At 33.7% G+C, this 18,174-nt stretch overlaps 1 protein-coding gene across 3 annotated transcripts in view; it reads right to left on the bottom strand.

Annotated features, from left to right (window-relative positions):
* LOC127715846 (receptor-type tyrosine-protein phosphatase T-like) overlaps positions 1-18,174 on the bottom strand; it is a 57,520-nt gene that overhangs the window by 33,765 nt on the left and 5,581 nt on the right. For all 3 annotated transcript variants that reach the window (XR_007988662.1, XM_052221977.1, XM_052221978.1), the window contains exons 2-4: positions 16,557-16,859; positions 13,076-13,348; positions 3,972-4,250 (exon numbers count right to left, since the gene is read on the bottom strand). Coding sequence is in view for 2 of the 3 variants with exons in the window: in XM_052221977.1 (XP_052077937.1) it covers positions 3,972-4,250; positions 13,076-13,348; positions 16,557-16,859 (855 nt within the window). In the remaining variant the exon portion in view is untranslated. The remainder of the gene's footprint in view (positions 1-3,971; positions 4,251-13,075; positions 13,349-16,556; positions 16,860-18,174) is intronic.

Below are 18,174 nucleotides of genomic sequence, written 5' to 3'. Positions count from 1 at the left end.
TTGAAAATTGTTTTAACCTCTGCAGTTTCAACCATTTAGAATAATCATTTGTATATAAAATATATTTGACTTACAAAACCTGGACAAGAGAAAAGCTAATACAATGTAGAGGTGAACATTACATTTTAAGGGGTTTACATAAACACTGGAAAGGGGTTACAAGTAATTTTCAATCACCTTGGTGTTTACTTCTTCCTTATTTCTACGAAGACTTGAAGATTTTCTGGTTTATGTATGGATCAATAGTTTTTAGCAAACATTTTATTTATTTACTTTTAGTCGTTTGTTTGTATGAGTGTGATAAAAAAATATCATCATTTAATGTTCTATCTTATTCATTCATAGAGTCTATACCGGAAAACTGGGGGAGTGTGAGTATAGTTGCCTTCATTTCGTTTTTAAGAAACAAAACTAGATCAAACACGCCATAATGATATTAATATGTATACATGTTTCTGTGCATTTCAATGTCAAGAAGTTTTTCGGTGATTTTCCTTTGTTATATTTTAATCTTGGCAGGTGTGGTGTTGATGATTTAACTGTGATAGTCACGATAAATTAATTCAGAAAAGTATTAATACTCAGGGAAAATGTAATAATATATTATATCGACTCATGTCTTTTTTTGTGGAAAACCTAATGTTGACTTCTAGATAACGTTGGATTGCTGTCTTATTTAAAACCTATACACTTATGATGATTGTTTTGCAAAACAATTTTACCCTACCAAACTCGATACAGATGATGACATCGTCACATGAATTGAATTAAGTAATTAATGATAATGACGTACAGTTGGAAATTGTTGGAGTAAAAGAATAAATCCCTGACAGTGTGTCGTATAGCATAATAAATAATCCTCTTATATGATGACTTTTCAAGGTCATATGTGACTTTGTCTTCCAACATAATCCAAAAGATTCCATGCCTTTATCATCTATCAAGACGAAGATATAGCAAAGGTTAATTTTAGGACGTCAAATTAACTTTGACCTTTTGACGATATATAATACGGTTACGCTGTATTGTGATTTTTGCAAGATGTCGATTAGATATTTGCATATGATGTCAAACAGTTATTTTGCTTTTGAAGCTCACCCTATTTAACTGCATACTTTTTTTGAAAGAATAATCTTCCCGAACACAGTTTTCTTCTTGTCGCCATTCCTTTGTAATCGTAAAAGAAACCGACATTTTTTTCCCAAATTGCCCTTTATATCCTCGGTTTGTTGAGAATAATTTTGACCGAAATGATCTTGGAACTCTATATGGAGTTTTTAAAATTAGGTCTTTTCTAGACTATTACGAGACATTTTTTTAGAGCAAAGTTAATATGCAAGAGAGATAAGTAACTAGAGGCTCTCAAGAGCCTGTGTCGCTCACCTGATTTTACTTTGGTTTTGGAAATCATGTAAAAATACATTAAAATCATAACAGATACCCTAATAATGATTGAGGCCAAATGTGGTTTAATATTGGCCCCAGAACTTAATCAAAAGCAGAAGACTTTTGTAAAGTTTACAGAAAATACCAATAAATTTATTGAAATTGTAGAAAATGACTTAATAAGGACAATAACTCCAACAAGATGTCAATTGACAATTTTGCTCATGTTGACTTATGTGTAGATCTTCTTTTCTTGATATTTTTGCAGTTTACAGTAAATCTCAATCTATAAAGATACATGTATTAAGGTCTTCATCAGCACCTCATACGAAACATTTATGCCATGTTTGGTTTCAATCCATTCAGTGCTCCTCTAGAAGAAGCATTTGTATGTATTTCCCATAGGGTCTTATGTTAAACTAAGTCCCCTCCTGGCGCCCATCTTGGATGATGGTTCGGCTACAAAGTAACAACACTAGGTCAGCACCTCATTAGGAACATTCATGCCATGTTTGGTTTCATTCCATTCAGTGGTTCTCTAAAAGAAAACATTTGTATGTATTTCCCAAAGGGTCCTATGTTAAACTTACCCTAGCTGCTGGCAGCCATCGTGGATGACAAATCAGCCACACAGTAACAAAACTTGCTCAGCACCTCAAAAGAAACATTCATACCATGTTTGGTTTCAATCCATTTAGCCGTTTTCTAGAAGAAGACATTTGTATATATTTCCCATAGGGTCCTTTGTTAAACTAAGTCCCCCGTTAGCAGCCATCTTGGTTGATTGATTAGCTTCAAAGTAACAACACTTGGCCAGCACCTCATTAGGAACATTCATGCCATGTTTGGTTTCATTCCATTCAGTGGTTCTCTAAATGAAGACATTTGTATGTATTGCCCATATGGTCCTATGTTAAACTAAGTCCCCCGCTGGCGGCCATCGTGGATGATGGATCACCTACAAAGTTACAACAGTTGGTCAGCACCTAATAAGAATAATTCATGCCGTGTTTTATTTTAATCCATTCAGTGGTTCTCTAAAAGAAGACTTTTGTATGTATTTCCCATAGGGTCCTATGTTAAACTAAGTCCCTTTCTGGTGGGCATCTTGGATGATGGATCGGCTTCAAAGAAACAACACTTGGTCAGCACCTCATAAGGAACATTCATGCCAAGTTTGGTTTTATTCCATTCAATGGTTCTCTAAAAGAAGACATTTGTATGTGTTGTTCCTAGGGTCCTTTGTTAAACTAAGTCTCCCTCTGGCGGCCATCTTGGATGATGGATTGGCTTTAAGTAACAACACTTGGTCAGCACCTCAAAGAGAACATTCATGCCATGTTTGGTTTCATTCCATTCAGTGGTTCTCTAAAAGAAGACATTTGTATGTATTGTCCATAGGGTCTTATGTTAAAAGAAGTCCCCCGCTGGCGGCCATCTTGGATGATGGATCCGCTTCAAAGTAACAAAATTTGGTCAGCACCTCATAAGGAACATTCATGCTATGTTTGGTTTCATTCCATAGAATGGTTCTCTAAAAGAAGACATTTGTATGTATTGTCCATTGGGTTCTTTGTTTAACAAAGTCCCCCGCTGGTGGCCATCTTGGATGATGGATCCGCTACAAAGTAACAACACTTGGTCAGCACCTCATAAGGAACATTCATGTCATGTTTGGTTTCATTCTATTCAGTGGTTCTCTAGAAGAAGTTCAAAATGTAAAAAGTTAACGACGACGACAGACGACGTACGCGAAGTGATGAGAAAAGCTCACATGGCCCTTCGGGCCAGGTGAGCTAAACATTAGGTAAAGAAAAGCTACGACAACCTATTTATTTATTGGCCTAATGGTGTTCTTTAATTTTCACAAAGTTTCGCTGTGAAAATCTAATTTGCTTAAGTATGTATCTTGAAAAGTGATTTGTCGCCTTTATGAAGATCAATTATAGTTTGCAAAAGAGAGGCAAAAGATATCAAAAGGATATTCAAACTCATAAGTGAAGGAAAAACAAACAACGACATGGGAAAAATTTAGAAAAAAAAAAAGAAAAACGACTAACAGACAAAAAACAGTCTACAAAACAAAACATTGAAATCTAAGAAGCAACACGGACCCCACCGAAAACTGAGGTAGATCGCAGGTGCAAGCTATAATTAGTCGTTTCATCGCACAAATTGAAGTTCAAGTTGTTATCATTGAAAGAGTTAATGAATTGCATGACGGCATAAATGTTTTATGAATTAATTCACTGGTGCTGTTTTAATCAAAATGTAACAAAACAGTGATGATAGCAACGCATATCATACAACAGTAAAACATACTGTAACGGATCCCGGATAAACTCTTTTTTTTATTTTTAGCATGAAGGGGTCAACTTCGAATCCTTTGATTAGATAAAAGAATTCAATATATCGATTAAAAAATGAATGACAACTACAATATGTAATTTCAACAAAGTGATTTTGAAAGACATAGAAATATGCTATTTATTTCGAAATGCTGATTTGAATAATCGCAGGTAAATGTAAAAGAAATAATAAATCACTTCACAGAGAACCACTGTTAACACGAAGGAAAGACTTACATATCACTGTCAGCACGGTGAAATTGGAATGGCTTCCATATGTATTTTGGACAAAGAGAGTATAATTCCCTGCATCCTTTAGTTCGACATTTCTAATTATGAGGAATGGGTTACGTAGTTCTCCAATTGTTTGACGATGACTTTTATATATATTGTTTCTCCCCTGTCTCCAATTTATTGTGGAACCCGGGGGAGCATTCTTAACTATTACATTAATCGTCACGTTATCTCCTACTCTAAGGACATAGCATTCCTGGCTGATATTAACTGCTGGAGGATCTGAAAAAAAATATTTGAATTATAAACTGATTTACGGACATAATTTTATCTCAGTCTAAAAATTCTTTTATATATGTTGCAAGAAATAAAAGATTGATTGTTGCTTGCTGAATGTCCAATATCAAATATTTCAAGCATAATATCATGATTAAGGATGAGAGCATAGTATCATGATTAAGGATGAGACCATACAATAGGTAGGTTTTTTTAAGTAGGAAGGCGAGAAATATAGACTGCCACTGGTAAATAAAGGTACAATGTATGTTGGATATTTTCTCATTTCTACCTGACGAGGCTGTGCATTTATACACCAGCTGTATGGACAACCCCCTCAAGCAAAGGGTTATCTGTCGGACTAGAGAGGTCAAGAGGAGCCAGATTTCTATACACATATTAAACTTGCGGGTTCTGTTTTCAAAAAGTGTAATCTAGTTGATACTCTTGAACATCATTGTGCAGACAATAACGTTACTTTGCAGTAGTTGGGTCAAACCAGTCTTCATATATCATTTTGAAAATTACCATTCTAATTTTGTGCCGCAATGACATACTCAACTTCCATTTTTGCAGTATTTGTTCATGGTATCAATTATGCTTTACGCTATTAAGATCTTAACAAAGCAAGACAAGTAAATATTGCCGTAGGCCAAATTCACCGACTGGTTTATCAAAGATTTCCCCGCTAAGCGAGTGGCATCGAGGAATGATAGCATAGACGGAGTCGAAATAATGGGTCCAGGTTACTATTGACCAATTTCATCTATGATCAAACTTTTAAGGTGAAAAAATATCAATTCATTGAGGTGTCGTGGATTTTTCTGAGTACAAAAGTTCATTATCAATTTTTAGAAATGTGTTGCTAGAGTTCCGGGAATCATCGAATCATCCTCCTTACGATGATATTCTAACAAATAAAACGAAAAAAACCTTCAAGATTAGAAGACAATGGTTGTTTAAAAGCGCCCATTATGTAAATACATGCATGTTCATGTATTTCACATCCAATCTTTTATGGTAATATTCTTTACAAAGCACAAAAATGTCAGTATTCATCTCAAAACCTAACAAAACCTTTAAACAGACTTATCAAGAAGGGATATAGTTACGATACCTTTGTCAGGTCATTAAAGATTGCATATTTTGGCTTTAATATTGATTCACTTATAGGGTCTTTGCATCGGAATTAAACATATTTATTCAAAAACCAGTTGTTGGCATGACACGGGTTATGTTCTTCTCATATATTTTATGATGGTATAATACTACAGCCCTAACAGGAGGGATTGTGGCTGATATTCATATGATGAAGACATAATCTTTCAATCAGTTTGATTGAGGTCTGGAGCTGGCATGTCAGTAACTGCTAGTAGTCTGTTGTTATTTATGTATTATTGTCATTTTGTTTATTTTCTTTTGTTTCCTATTCTAACATTGGACTCGGACTTCTCTTAAACTGAGTTTTACTGTGCGTACTGTTGTACGTTTGTTTTTTCTACATTGGCTAGAGGTATAGGGGGAGGGTTGAGATCTCAAAAAAACATGTTTAACCCCGCCGCATTTTTGCGCGTCCCAAGTCAGGAGCCTCTGGCCTTTGTTAGTCTTGTATCATTTTTAATTATAGTTTCTTGTGTATAATTTGGAGTTTAGTATGACGTCCATTATCACTGAACTAGTATACATATTTGTTTAGGGGCTAGCTGAAGGACGCCTCCGGGTGGGGGAGTTTCTCGCTGCATTGAAGACCCATTGGTGGCCTTCGGCTGTTGTCTGCTCTATGGTCGGGTTGTTGTCTCTTTGACACATTCCCCATTTCCATTCTCAATTTTATGTAAAAAAAAAACAGTTGGGTGTGACTGTCATATTGAATAGGCAGAACTAAAACAATTCTGATAGATATTTGTTCGATTCGCTCGTGTATGTAACATCGTATTTGATTTTAACGGAATAAATCTCTGTATTACTGAAAAGTTATTACACCAGGGTTTTCGATATCACAAACTTGTCAAAACATTTACTAAATTTTATCATTGGTACAAGGACATCACTCGTGAATATTAATCAACGTGCAGACATCTTATGCGTTCAGGTATTTCACATCCCATCTTTTATCATAGATAATGGTAATATTCTATTCAAAGCACAAAAATTTCGTCATTCACCTTTAAACAGACTTATTCAGAAGGGATATAGTTACGATACTGTTGACCTGATGGCATTTTTTGGAATTAATATTGATTCGATCACTCATAGGGTCTTTGCATTGGAAATAAACACATTTATTCTAAATCCAGTTGTTGACATGATACGGGTTATGTTCTTATCGTATATTTTATGATGGTATGATACTAAACTCCTAACGGGAGGGATTGTGCCTGATTTTCATATGTTGGGGGGGGGGGGGGGGGGTATAAAAAATGTAAGTTAGCTAGCAAGCTTGAAGATTATGTACCATTGTTATACACAAATATAGAAAAATATTTAACTCGGTGGTGGATTCGCTTCGGCGGAGGAGAGATTGGGGTTATATCTCGTACACCGCCACCCTTTGATTTAATGGATTTTACTCTCTGTTGAAGACCGTACGATGGTCCGTGTAACACTTATGAATTCAAAATTTCAAAAAGTTTAGAAATTTTAGATTTTTGGAATTTTGATCAAAGTTTTAAAATATCAAAATTCCAAATTTTTTAAAAGTTTTGAAATTTTGAAATTTCACCAAATAATTAAAATTTTAAAATTCTAAATATCGTTTTTAAATTTGATAGTTTAGATATTTGATCAAACTTTAAAAGTACTAAACTTAACGTGCAGTTTTGATTATTTCGCTTTTTGAAAGTTTGATTTTTCAAATTTTTGATTAACATATCAAAAATAGAAAAGGGGCGAAAAGAGGGGTACCTGTAAACACGGCTCTGATTATGATCATTCTTAGTTTGGAATAAAAAGCACGAAGTATATCAAATCAGTTTTAATTACAAACTAAATAATTAAAAGAAGAATTCGGATATTTATAAGTCATATTAGACATCACCGTATCCTGAAATTTTTAATGTTGTGCATCTATTAAAAAAGAAATTTAAACCTATTTAAACCGGCATCAAACAAGTTTTTTCCGTTTGAATGGTTTTACACTAGTAATTTTTTGGGGCCCTTTATAGCTTGCTGTTCGGTGTGAGCCAATGCTCCGTGTTGAAGGCCGTACCTTGACCTATAATGGTTTACTTTTATAAATTGTAACTTGGATGGAGAGTTGTCTCATTGGCACTCATACCACATCTTCCTATATCTATGATTTACTTTTAAAAAAAAATCTCTAATATTTGGTGTCCCAAGCGCCCAATATTTGGGAGTAACAGTGAAAACTTACCAACTCGCAGTAAGCCAATTAGTATTAATTGACTTTTGAGCGTTCCTGATGAAGGTAGATCCAAAATAAAAACCCAAAATTAATTTACATAATGGAAATGTAGGCGATAGCAATACACCGGATTGACCTCACGGTCATCCGCTGAAAAAGCGCTTCGGTCGCATGCAATTTTTAACGTTTTGTTTTCATTTTTTATCGATTGAATGACGATAATATATTGCCTTTTATGATTGATTTCAGTTCCAATAGATATAAGAAGATGTGGTATGGATGCCAATGAGACAACTCTCCATCCAAGTCACAATTTATAAAAGTATGGTCTTCAACATGGAGCCTTGGCTCACACCGAACAGCAAGCTATAAAGGGCCCATAAAATTACTAGTGTTAAACCATTCAAACGGGAAAAACAACTGTCTAATCTATATAAAAAACGAGAAACGAGAAAAACTTATCTAAAACAATAGTGTAACATCACCTTTTCAATTGTTTCGGTTCTTATATTTACTTGACTTTCAAATATTCAGTTTTCAGCGTTCTGTAGGTGAATGCTTTAATAAAAATTCAGCGTTTTAAATTGTCCTGGATTTTCGAGAGCAACATTGGTGTATGGCCAAAAAAAAAATCCATTATGCAGACAGCGTGGCACTCTCTTTATACGCCCCATTCTGACTGGACAGGTACTGTCTTCTTTTACTTAGCTGTAAGTTGATTGTCGTACAATAACTTAAAAATGCACAAACAACAAATACGAAACTATCCCTTCATAGAAAAAAATCCCGTTTCCTTTTATTTGCTATTTTAAAAATGTGGCGGATTGAGGACCCCTAATCGAGCTACGTATATGATAAATGCATATACTTTTTACAAGCATCAGTCCAAAAGTTGTCTACAAAATAACTATTTAACTTCAAAAGTGGGGGTATGGTTGTTTTGTCGAGGTGAGAACTTTTTTTTCGCGCTAAGCGCGAACAATTTTATTAAGTTTTTCAACGTAATTAATCAAATTATTTGGTTCATAAGTTAACGTTACACTATATGAAAATCTGGATACAGAATATGTTTTTTTTGTCCTCTGCTTGTACAGAATATTTTTCCCCATCAAATTGGGGATCAGAATATTTTTTAGGAAAAAGACATACCCCCCTTTGCAGTTAAATGATCGTTCTCTGACTAGGCCCCACCTTTTCAAATTCATTGATCCGCACCTGAAAAATGTACCATTATTGTGGGAGGTCATATATAGTGTCACCTTAGTGACAATATTTATATTTCGGATTCCCAAATAGATTACCATTTACCGCTGATATAAACTTCTAAAAATTAATTTCAATTTTCAAAATGCCGACACCTACAAATGGATATATGAGCGCTTAATGTACAGCGGCAACTATTACATAAGTATGCAGGCTGAAAATAATGGTAATGGTATACGTTTATATGATATGAATGTGTTCAGCTTTTACAAAACCAGAACGATGAGTTTGATGTTAACGTTTACTTTATTTGGCCTTTTTAATTTTATTTGACTGTATTGGCCTTTTTATCTTAATTTGATTCGAGCGTCACTGATACGTCTTTTGTAGACGAAACGCGCGTCTAGCGCAAATACAAATTTTACATCCTGGTATCTATCTATGGTGAGTTTATGTAGATACTTTATAACAGTATCCTGGCTCCAAGCTACTAATATTTGGTCTTACTCTTCAATTCAGCTTAAAAAAGATATCAACAACCACCCACATTCGAGGCTAGCACAACGTTCATTGAATTCATTTTTCCTATTTTACCAATACTTAGAACTAAAATCAATGATACAAGGCAATATATCATCTTCATGCAATCGATAAAAAATGAAAACAAAACGTCAAAAATTGCATGCGTCCGATGCGCTTTTCTGGATCTACCTTTATCAGGAACGCTCAAAGCCGAATATTTGAAGGCCAACAATTTATAAAGAACTGAAATAGTTGATTAAAAGGTTAAAGATGATCGTTCAAAATGTATAAGCAATGATTTCATCTGCCGACATGATTACAGAAAGTAAGAAGTCGTAGAGCAAAACAGAAAAATTTGAAATCAAATTTGAGATGACACAACGTGTATTGAGCCATTTTATTGCTTAAAGTTCAGTAGAAAATATATAGACATACTCAACCTAACCATTCTATTTGACCTACTGCGAGTTGGTTAGTGTTCACTGTTACTCCTAACTGAAGGGCGCTTGGTAAACCACATAGTTCTGAATTATTTATCTGAAACGCTATATAGCTTATATTAGAGATTTTCAAAACGTAAGTCAACTTGTTTGATGCCGGTTTAAATAGGTTTGCATTTCTTTTTTCAATAGATGCAAAACCTTAAAATTTTCAGGAATCCGATACTGTTATCGCGATACTGTTATCTCATGTGATGGCCAAAGTAAAATCACAAAAATATCGAACTCCGAGGAAAATTCAAAGAGGAAAGTCCTCAATCAAATGGCAAAATCAAAAGCTCAAACACATCAAACGAATGGATAACAACTGTCATATTCCTGACTTGGTACAGGCATATTCTTATGTAGAAAATGGTGGATTGAACCTGGTTTTATAGCTAGCTAAACCTCTCACTTGTATGACAGTCGCATCAAATTCCATTATATTGACAACGATGCGTAAACAAAACAAACAGACACAATAGGTTAAAATGTCAAAAATAGGGTACAGCAGTCAACATTGTGTTATCATCTCAATCAACACAAAAACAAACAAATGTAACGAAGAAGCACAAAAAGGCATACATCAAATTTAACATCCTCATTTTGCTTTTTTATTATACGATTTTATTTATCTATGTAAAATCCACCCATAAAGGATGGAAGGTTTTAAGTACTGGCGTAAAATCGCGCGTTTGAAATTCGCACAGGTAGACATAAAATAATTTTGTCGTTCAAAGTATGACGGGATACATAAGTACAGAGTCACGTAAAATGGATATCACAAAAAAACAGACTTAACAGTAAAAGCAATATTAATAAATAAAATAATTTTGTGGTTCAAAGTATGACGGGATACATAAGTACAGAGTCACGTCAAATGTATATCACAAAAAACAGACTTAACAGTAAAAGTAATATAAATAAATAGAATAATTTTGTCGTTCAAAGTATGACGGGATACATAAGTACAGAGTCACGTCAAATGGATATCTCAAAAAACAGACTTAACAGTAAAAGTAATATTAATATAGACAAATAAAAGAATACTATAACACGTTATTAAGATGATAAACAACGTCAGTACGCATACTGTATACTTCAAGACCATCGTGTATTATTCGTGAAGTTGATACGGAATATTTATCAACAAGGTCTTGGTACCTTCTGATGAACTTTTTTAGAAAAAGGACGAGACGTTCTTTGACATATCCCTGATTCATCAACTTTCTGCTCAGACACTGGTGACGTTTTACAAAGTCTGAGTAGGAGCTGCAAGCTCTTGAATACCGAATAAGTTGGGAAATGTATATCCCATATGCAGGTGAAGTTGGTATATTGCTACTAAGGTGGGGGAAATTAATAACTTCAAAATTAGAATCGTCTCGTTTGTCATAGATTCTGGTACTGAGATGACTGTGTATGTCAAATTCGAGGTATAAGTCTAAAAATGAGGCGGAGGAAGCCGTGTCTGTTGTTTCTTTAATTTCTAGTTCTGGTGGATATATTAATGGAACCCAATCAGAAAAGTTCGGATTGTTAATGGAAAGAACATAATATACAATTTGTTTAAAAAAAAAAACTTCTTCTTAGATTAATTATTTTGCACTTAAAAATTATTTGCTATGTTTCGTGTTTTCTTTTTTAAGGTAAGAATCATCATAATCAGAGCCGTGCGTCTTGTTTTAAAATGAGTTCTCTTCTTTTGAGAAATTAACTTTTAACTAACAGTAACTTTTCACTTCATTTTGTTTCGCTTCGTTCCGCTTTTATTTCGTTTCGCAGTTTACATGTATACTTCGTGCTTTTTATTCCTAACTAAGAATGATCATAATCAGAGCCGTGTTTACATGTATCCCTCTTTTCGCTCCTTTTCTATTTTTGATATCTTAATCAAAAATTGAAATAATCAAAACTGCACGTTAAGTTTAGTACTTTTAAAGTTTGATCAAATATCTAAACTATCAAATTTAAAAACAATATTTAGAATTTTAAAATTTTAATTATTTGGTGAAAATTTCAAAATTTCAAAATTTTTAAATAATTTGGAATTTTGATATTTTAAAACTTTGATCAAAATTCCAAAAATGTAAAATTTGAAAACTTTTTAAAACTTTGAATTGATAAGTGTTACACGGACCTACGATGACATGCAGTTGTTTACAGCGGTGTCCTTTGTTTACGTAAAACGTTCCATCATTTGCAGTAGTACAACATGTCTCTATTTCAATGATCTTTTTTTGAATATATAACACTTGCTAATATTAGTGTCCTACAAAATTCATGTGAAAAGTTAACCACTGTATATGTTTATTCATACAGTGCTGACCATATTTCCCTTTTTGTGGAAAGTAAACATATCTACGAATTGCATCGTTTGTTGACATCTTAAAAGTGTGCTCTAAGACACATTGTCAAAATATTTTCATAGGAAGATCCTTAAAAGCGGGGCACGCATATGGCAAAATTTTGAGTACTTTGTATATTTGCATAGCGGCCATATTGCTGTACCATAACGACCGCCATTTCAACAGGATTATACATGTCTCTAAAATAATATGAAATTATGCCAATTCCTAAGTCGCATCAACAATTTGTCCGCATACAATGTGTAAGTAAGTTGTACATTTTTTGTTGCCTTCTGTTCGTGTACAAACGAACATTTTCAACTTTGAAAACTTTCGGCCTTTCAGTTTGAAAATCGGAAGCGTAACCGTAGTATGATTTCTATATAAAATAACCCTTATTCGAAAAACAAGACAGATTCAATATAAAAATAAAGATACAAGTTGAGTTTTTTTCATAATTTGTCCGCATATGAGGAAAGAAATACCTTTGAGGTTGAATGTTCAGGGTAAATAACTTTTATCACACCTTTTTACCTGATTTTTCAGACAAAACCTTTTATCAAAAAACATTGATTTCATCCTTCCCATTTCGTAAATGTTCAAATTTTAAGCATCCTCTGTTAGAATTACACAACATATTTTGAAATATCTGCTAAAGAAAGTTTTAAAGGACACGTTAGGTTTAAGTCTAAGACGGAAAAAGACTTGATTATCTGCAAATTAGATATTATTTATATCTTTCAATCTACAACTAAGGGAGGTAATTCAAACAAAAGGACTGGAGTAACGTTGTACAAATCCAGTGAATAAAGTACTATGGATTTTTGCCATATGACGCTCGACGTTAGCGACATGCGTTAAAAAATGCTCACTGTTAAAGTACCGAGCCACCTTAAGTTCTTTTATCATACTTACATCCAGATGATATAGTTATAGTACCGCTTGCTTTTTCAATATCGTTTGATCCATAGCATCTATACTCCCCATCATCCTGCTTTTCTACATTCTGTATAATCAATGACTTAGTTAATTCTCCGGAAGTCCTGGCAGTATCTACTGGTTGCTCCTGTCCGTTTTTTACTCGTTTCCACCAGACTTTATCAGCATTGTCAAAATAACAGTCTAATTTAATCGGGCTTCCTCTTACAGTTTGATAGTTTCTTTTAGGAACGCTCACCGATGGAGGGCCTGGATAAATTTATTTCAATTAGGCGAGATAAAAAAGAATGGAGATGAAAACGACAATATACAAAATAAAACTTACAATTCAAATAAAGATTGTTTAAAAGATAATGGCAATTATACCACGTCTCCATTCTTTTTTATATATATAAACTGCTTATATCCAAAACTGACTGAGTCTTGTTCTTTTCTAATTCAGTTGCAATTTATTCGAACTATCATAATTAATACAAATGCTCTCTTGAGCTCAGTACAGTATTTTAAAATGGTCTATTGTTCCTCTAGATGTCTTTTGGTTATATTTTTCTTTGGGTTGCTGTTACGTCGACCTTTCACCTCCTCCTATTCATACTGAATATCTTTAAGGTCTTTATTGTCTCTTTCTTTCTATATATATACAATCATATATAACCCCACATTTGTATTAGTTATACAATTATATCTTAATTTTCGTTGATTTTACAACTAACTGTTTGGAATAACATAAAAGAGATGAAATAATTGTAATTTATACCCCGTTTAAACCGGATTCGACCCGAATTAGTTAATACGGGTTAAATATAGATAGTGTGAACGCCTTAACCCGGGGCGAACCCGGATTAAAATTACCCCTCATTTTAGGTGGAGTTAATGTGGGGCGAACCCGGGTTAATTACATTGCCTTCTATGAGGGGATTTTTTTTGTCAATCACGATTCACAGAAAATAAATTTCCATGATCACGGATCACGAAAATATAAAAAAAAAAAATCAGTAGAAAACGGATCACGATAGCGAAAATGCGCCGATCACGAAGAACGAAAATAACCCATCAGGCCCCTCTTCTATATGTGAACGTAAAATGAAGTTAATGTGAGGTTGTTGCTATGGTGACATATTTAACGTTGAAGACATAACGCAATGTAACGTGATTATTGTGTGACGTCACATATCGAATGACGTCATAATTTGACAAACACGACACCGACGTCCAGCTTTCGTATTTACTGGGTCACGAATTATAACCGTATTAAATTAGGGGCAACAAGAGGGATATAAGTGTACGTATCTATGTTGAAAGACCTGCATATAATATCTATAAGATTTGCGTCGCTTTTTTGGGGGCAAAATGGTTGGATAAAGTGATGTTATTTGACAACTATGAATGTGGTTGGTGTGAAACTCCTCCGAAGCGGTCAAAAGTACGGTTAAAAAAATCAGACTTTGAAATAATGAATCTGCGATGAACAAAAAATGTAAATATGCTCAGTGGACAGATGCGGGTTATAATTTTAGCGCCTACATTTCTATAAATTTTGTTGAGAGGGAAAATCCCAAACTGGTTTAATTTTTTATTAAGTGTGAACTGGGGTTATTAATTCGGATTAATTACCCCGGGTTATACCCGGAGCAAATTTCATAGTGTGAACACGATATTAGTTTCTCAAATGTATCTCATTATGCCTGACCAACGTCATGCAACCTTTCCGACGTAACGTTCACCTCAATCAAAATCCTACATTTCGAAAACGCTCAACTTTTTTTAATATATAGTGATTTACACGGTAAATTCTTCAATAAATAGAGTAATACAACACAAATATTAACTGGGCGACAAATCATCCCTAATGATCTTTATAAAATTTAGCATCAAACTTAAGCAGTATTATTGATTTTGGGGGTCAATTGGTCAAAGGACAAGATCACAGCATCTATATTGATAGACATACATTTTTATAAATTATTGTTTCCGGATGATTTATTTTAAACCGTATCTTCAACCTTTACCAAATTATGACTAATGGGATGGAAAAGACGGATATTAATTTTGGTGTCAATAAGTTAAAGGTCAAGTTACAACAGCTTTGAAAAGACTAAAATTTGTAAATATTTGGCTTCCGGATGGTATCTTTTAAACTGTATGTCTAATTATTACTAAATTTGATTCAAAAATGCCCCATTAGGTGAGGAAGACCCCTATTGAGTATGGGTCAATAGGTTAGATGTCAAGGTCAATTTAGAATGATATATAATCGCCCCTTGAGAAAACAAACACCCCGTGTGATTTATTCAATTATATCTTAGGTGGAATACTGTTTGTTTCTTCTGTTTTCTTTTGGTCCAAATGGTTTCAGTACTCAAAAACGTTTTCAACGGATGTTTTTTTTTTCTTCCTTTTATAGATATTTATTTTGCACTACATTTTCTTTTGTCTTAGCAAAAGTATTTACAACAGTTTTCTTTTTTTTTTTATGAACAAGTATCAATAATTATTCCACACGGGGTTTGGCATAATACACATGCATATAATTATTTGAAGGCCATTAAGATAATATACACAATTAGGTGAAAGACAACTTGGCCTGAAGACAACTAGGACCGTCTGCAAAAAAAGACTACTCGGACTGTCTATTGAAACAACTCAGTCCGTCAATAAGTCAACTCGGATCGTCTATTAAGTCAATTCGGATCGTCTATGATTCCAGTTTCCATTCTTGTTTTAAAATGAGCATCGCAGAAATGAAACATTTTCAAAGAAAATGTCAATAAAAAAGTTAACTAAAATAAACTACAATCCAATTACCGGGGACAAAGCAGAATAAGCAGATAATAAATTGTAGTTCTTCTTATGTTTTTTTTATGCATTTTGCTCTTCATCTCCATATTCAGGCCTTATGCGTTACAGGTAAATACAAATTTGCTGCTTTAATTATCAGCTAATAAAAGGTTATTAACTCATATATACTTACACAAAATCGATTGTCACTAGTGCACATTGTCTTATGAAAGTATACCTTTTAATGTCTTAGGAGCTAATAGAATATGTTTGCGGCGCTTTAACGCTGCTTGTCGTTTTTACCGCGTTTAATCAGTGCAGAAAATCCTTTTTCAAATAATACATAAGATTATTTTGAGCATAAAAAACCAATACATGTCCTTAACATAATGGAAGGGAAAATTGGCATGATAAACCAATACATGTCCTTATCATTGGGGGAAAAGTGAGCATGAAAAACCTATAAATGCTTTTAAATTATGCGAAAAGAAAGCATGATAAACCTTAACTTGTCCTTAACATACTGGAATTAAAATGCAATAAACTTATATTACTTCAAATCTAGTTATTATACACATTTAAGATTAGATTCGGCAATGTAAGTGATAGATACACAAATATTTATAACAATTTTATGAAAACCATGAAATATGTAGGTGTAAGTTCATTTTAATCATACTTCCTATTACAACTTCCGTATCCATATATGAGGTTCCAAACATATTAGCCACGTTGCATCTGTAAACTGCTTGGTCTTGTTGATAGACTTTTTTTATTGTCAAATTTGGTATTGACAAGTTTCCACCGCTGTACTTATTCATATTATGACCAATAAAGACAAACTGTGTATTGACCCACTTCTTTTCCCACCATATGGATGTTATATTGGTCGTTGAAACACCAGGAGTACAGGACAAAGTCACATTCATTCCTTCCCGAACAGTGTAGATGGATCTTTCCATTTTAGGAGGTCGCGGTATATCTGCAAATGAAGTGTAGATGATTTTCAAAACAGCTAATAGTTAAATTATATAAACATTGCAATAGGAATAGGAAACTGCATACCGGTATTTCAAACGACAAAACATTCAAAGAAATCAATACCACATAAAACCCTATCATGGAAAATGTGCTGTCACATATAGCAAATTGAAATTAATACGTATACTGATAAAGAGATCCCGTCTTCCTACACAATGATATCAGCTGCTTTACTTCTTAGAAGATTTCATACAACAATACCATGACATGTGAGGACAAATGTGATGAATATGATTATGATTAATACATATAAAGCTGAATGTTAAGCACCGTAGATTCTGCAAAACCAGCAAATCTGACTTGATAACAAAAGGAGCATATACACGAAAGTACAATGCAAATAGGTATGTGTAATCATTTCTAAACAAATATTTTATTCAAAGCAGTTGGGGTTTGGCGGTAGAGGAACTCTCTTATCATGTGTTTGAACTGATATACACGGTCTCTTACTTTTTTATAACTTATTCTATCAAACATTTGTTATTTAAATGACGCATAATCCACATGTAAATGACCTTTGAGAATGTCAACTGTGAATGTTGATAACTGAGATTGAATCTTTGTATATATTTTCAATAAAAGTGTTGGACCAAACATAATACCAATACAAAGAATGTACTGTTTTCAGCCATCCCCATACACGGAAAATATTATGAGAATTTTTTCTCAACTGTTAAAAAAAAATATTCGCTTCGAAGAAAAATCAAAAGAAGCTTGCATCGACCCTAATTTTAAGTTCCGGTGCAGAAATTATACTCTCTCAGAAAATAATTCAAAGATTGGTTACTAAGATTATCTATTCAATTAAATTTAAAATAAAGGAAACCACATATAAAGTTAAGTGTCATAGGTTCTATTTCTCTATCAAAATCCCGTGGCCAGCAGCGCCTGCATAAGAAGTATGCATCTCCCATTTAAAACGACAATCCAGGGCTTGCGTTTTCTATCCTTAATTTCTCCCTGAAAGAGCGTTGCTTCTATTGAACTTTGTGTATCAAATGGTATAGTTGAAGTAATTCATAAAAAGGTTTACGGATGCCATCATGATTTGGTTGACCGTTACGGAATATATATGTCAGAGATGACCACGAATATGTTACACTTGTCGTATCCACAATCCCGTCCTCGATTGTCACATCACCTAATGGGACATATTATTAAAATTTAACTCGCAGTGATTTACACGACAGAAGCCACTAGCTATGCAGGAACTGCTTACCCTTCTGGAGTACCTTAGTTCACCCGCGTATTTCTTT

Source organism: Mytilus californianus, unplaced genomic scaffold (assembly GCF_021869535.1).
Source record: "Mytilus californianus isolate M0D057914Y unplaced genomic scaffold, xbMytCali1.0.p SCAF_9, whole genome shotgun sequence".
NCBI lineage: Eukaryota > Metazoa > Mollusca > Bivalvia > Mytilida > Mytilidae > Mytilus > Mytilus californianus.
Note: the sequence above shows the minus strand (reverse complement) of the source record. Positions and strands in the feature narration are given on the sequence as shown.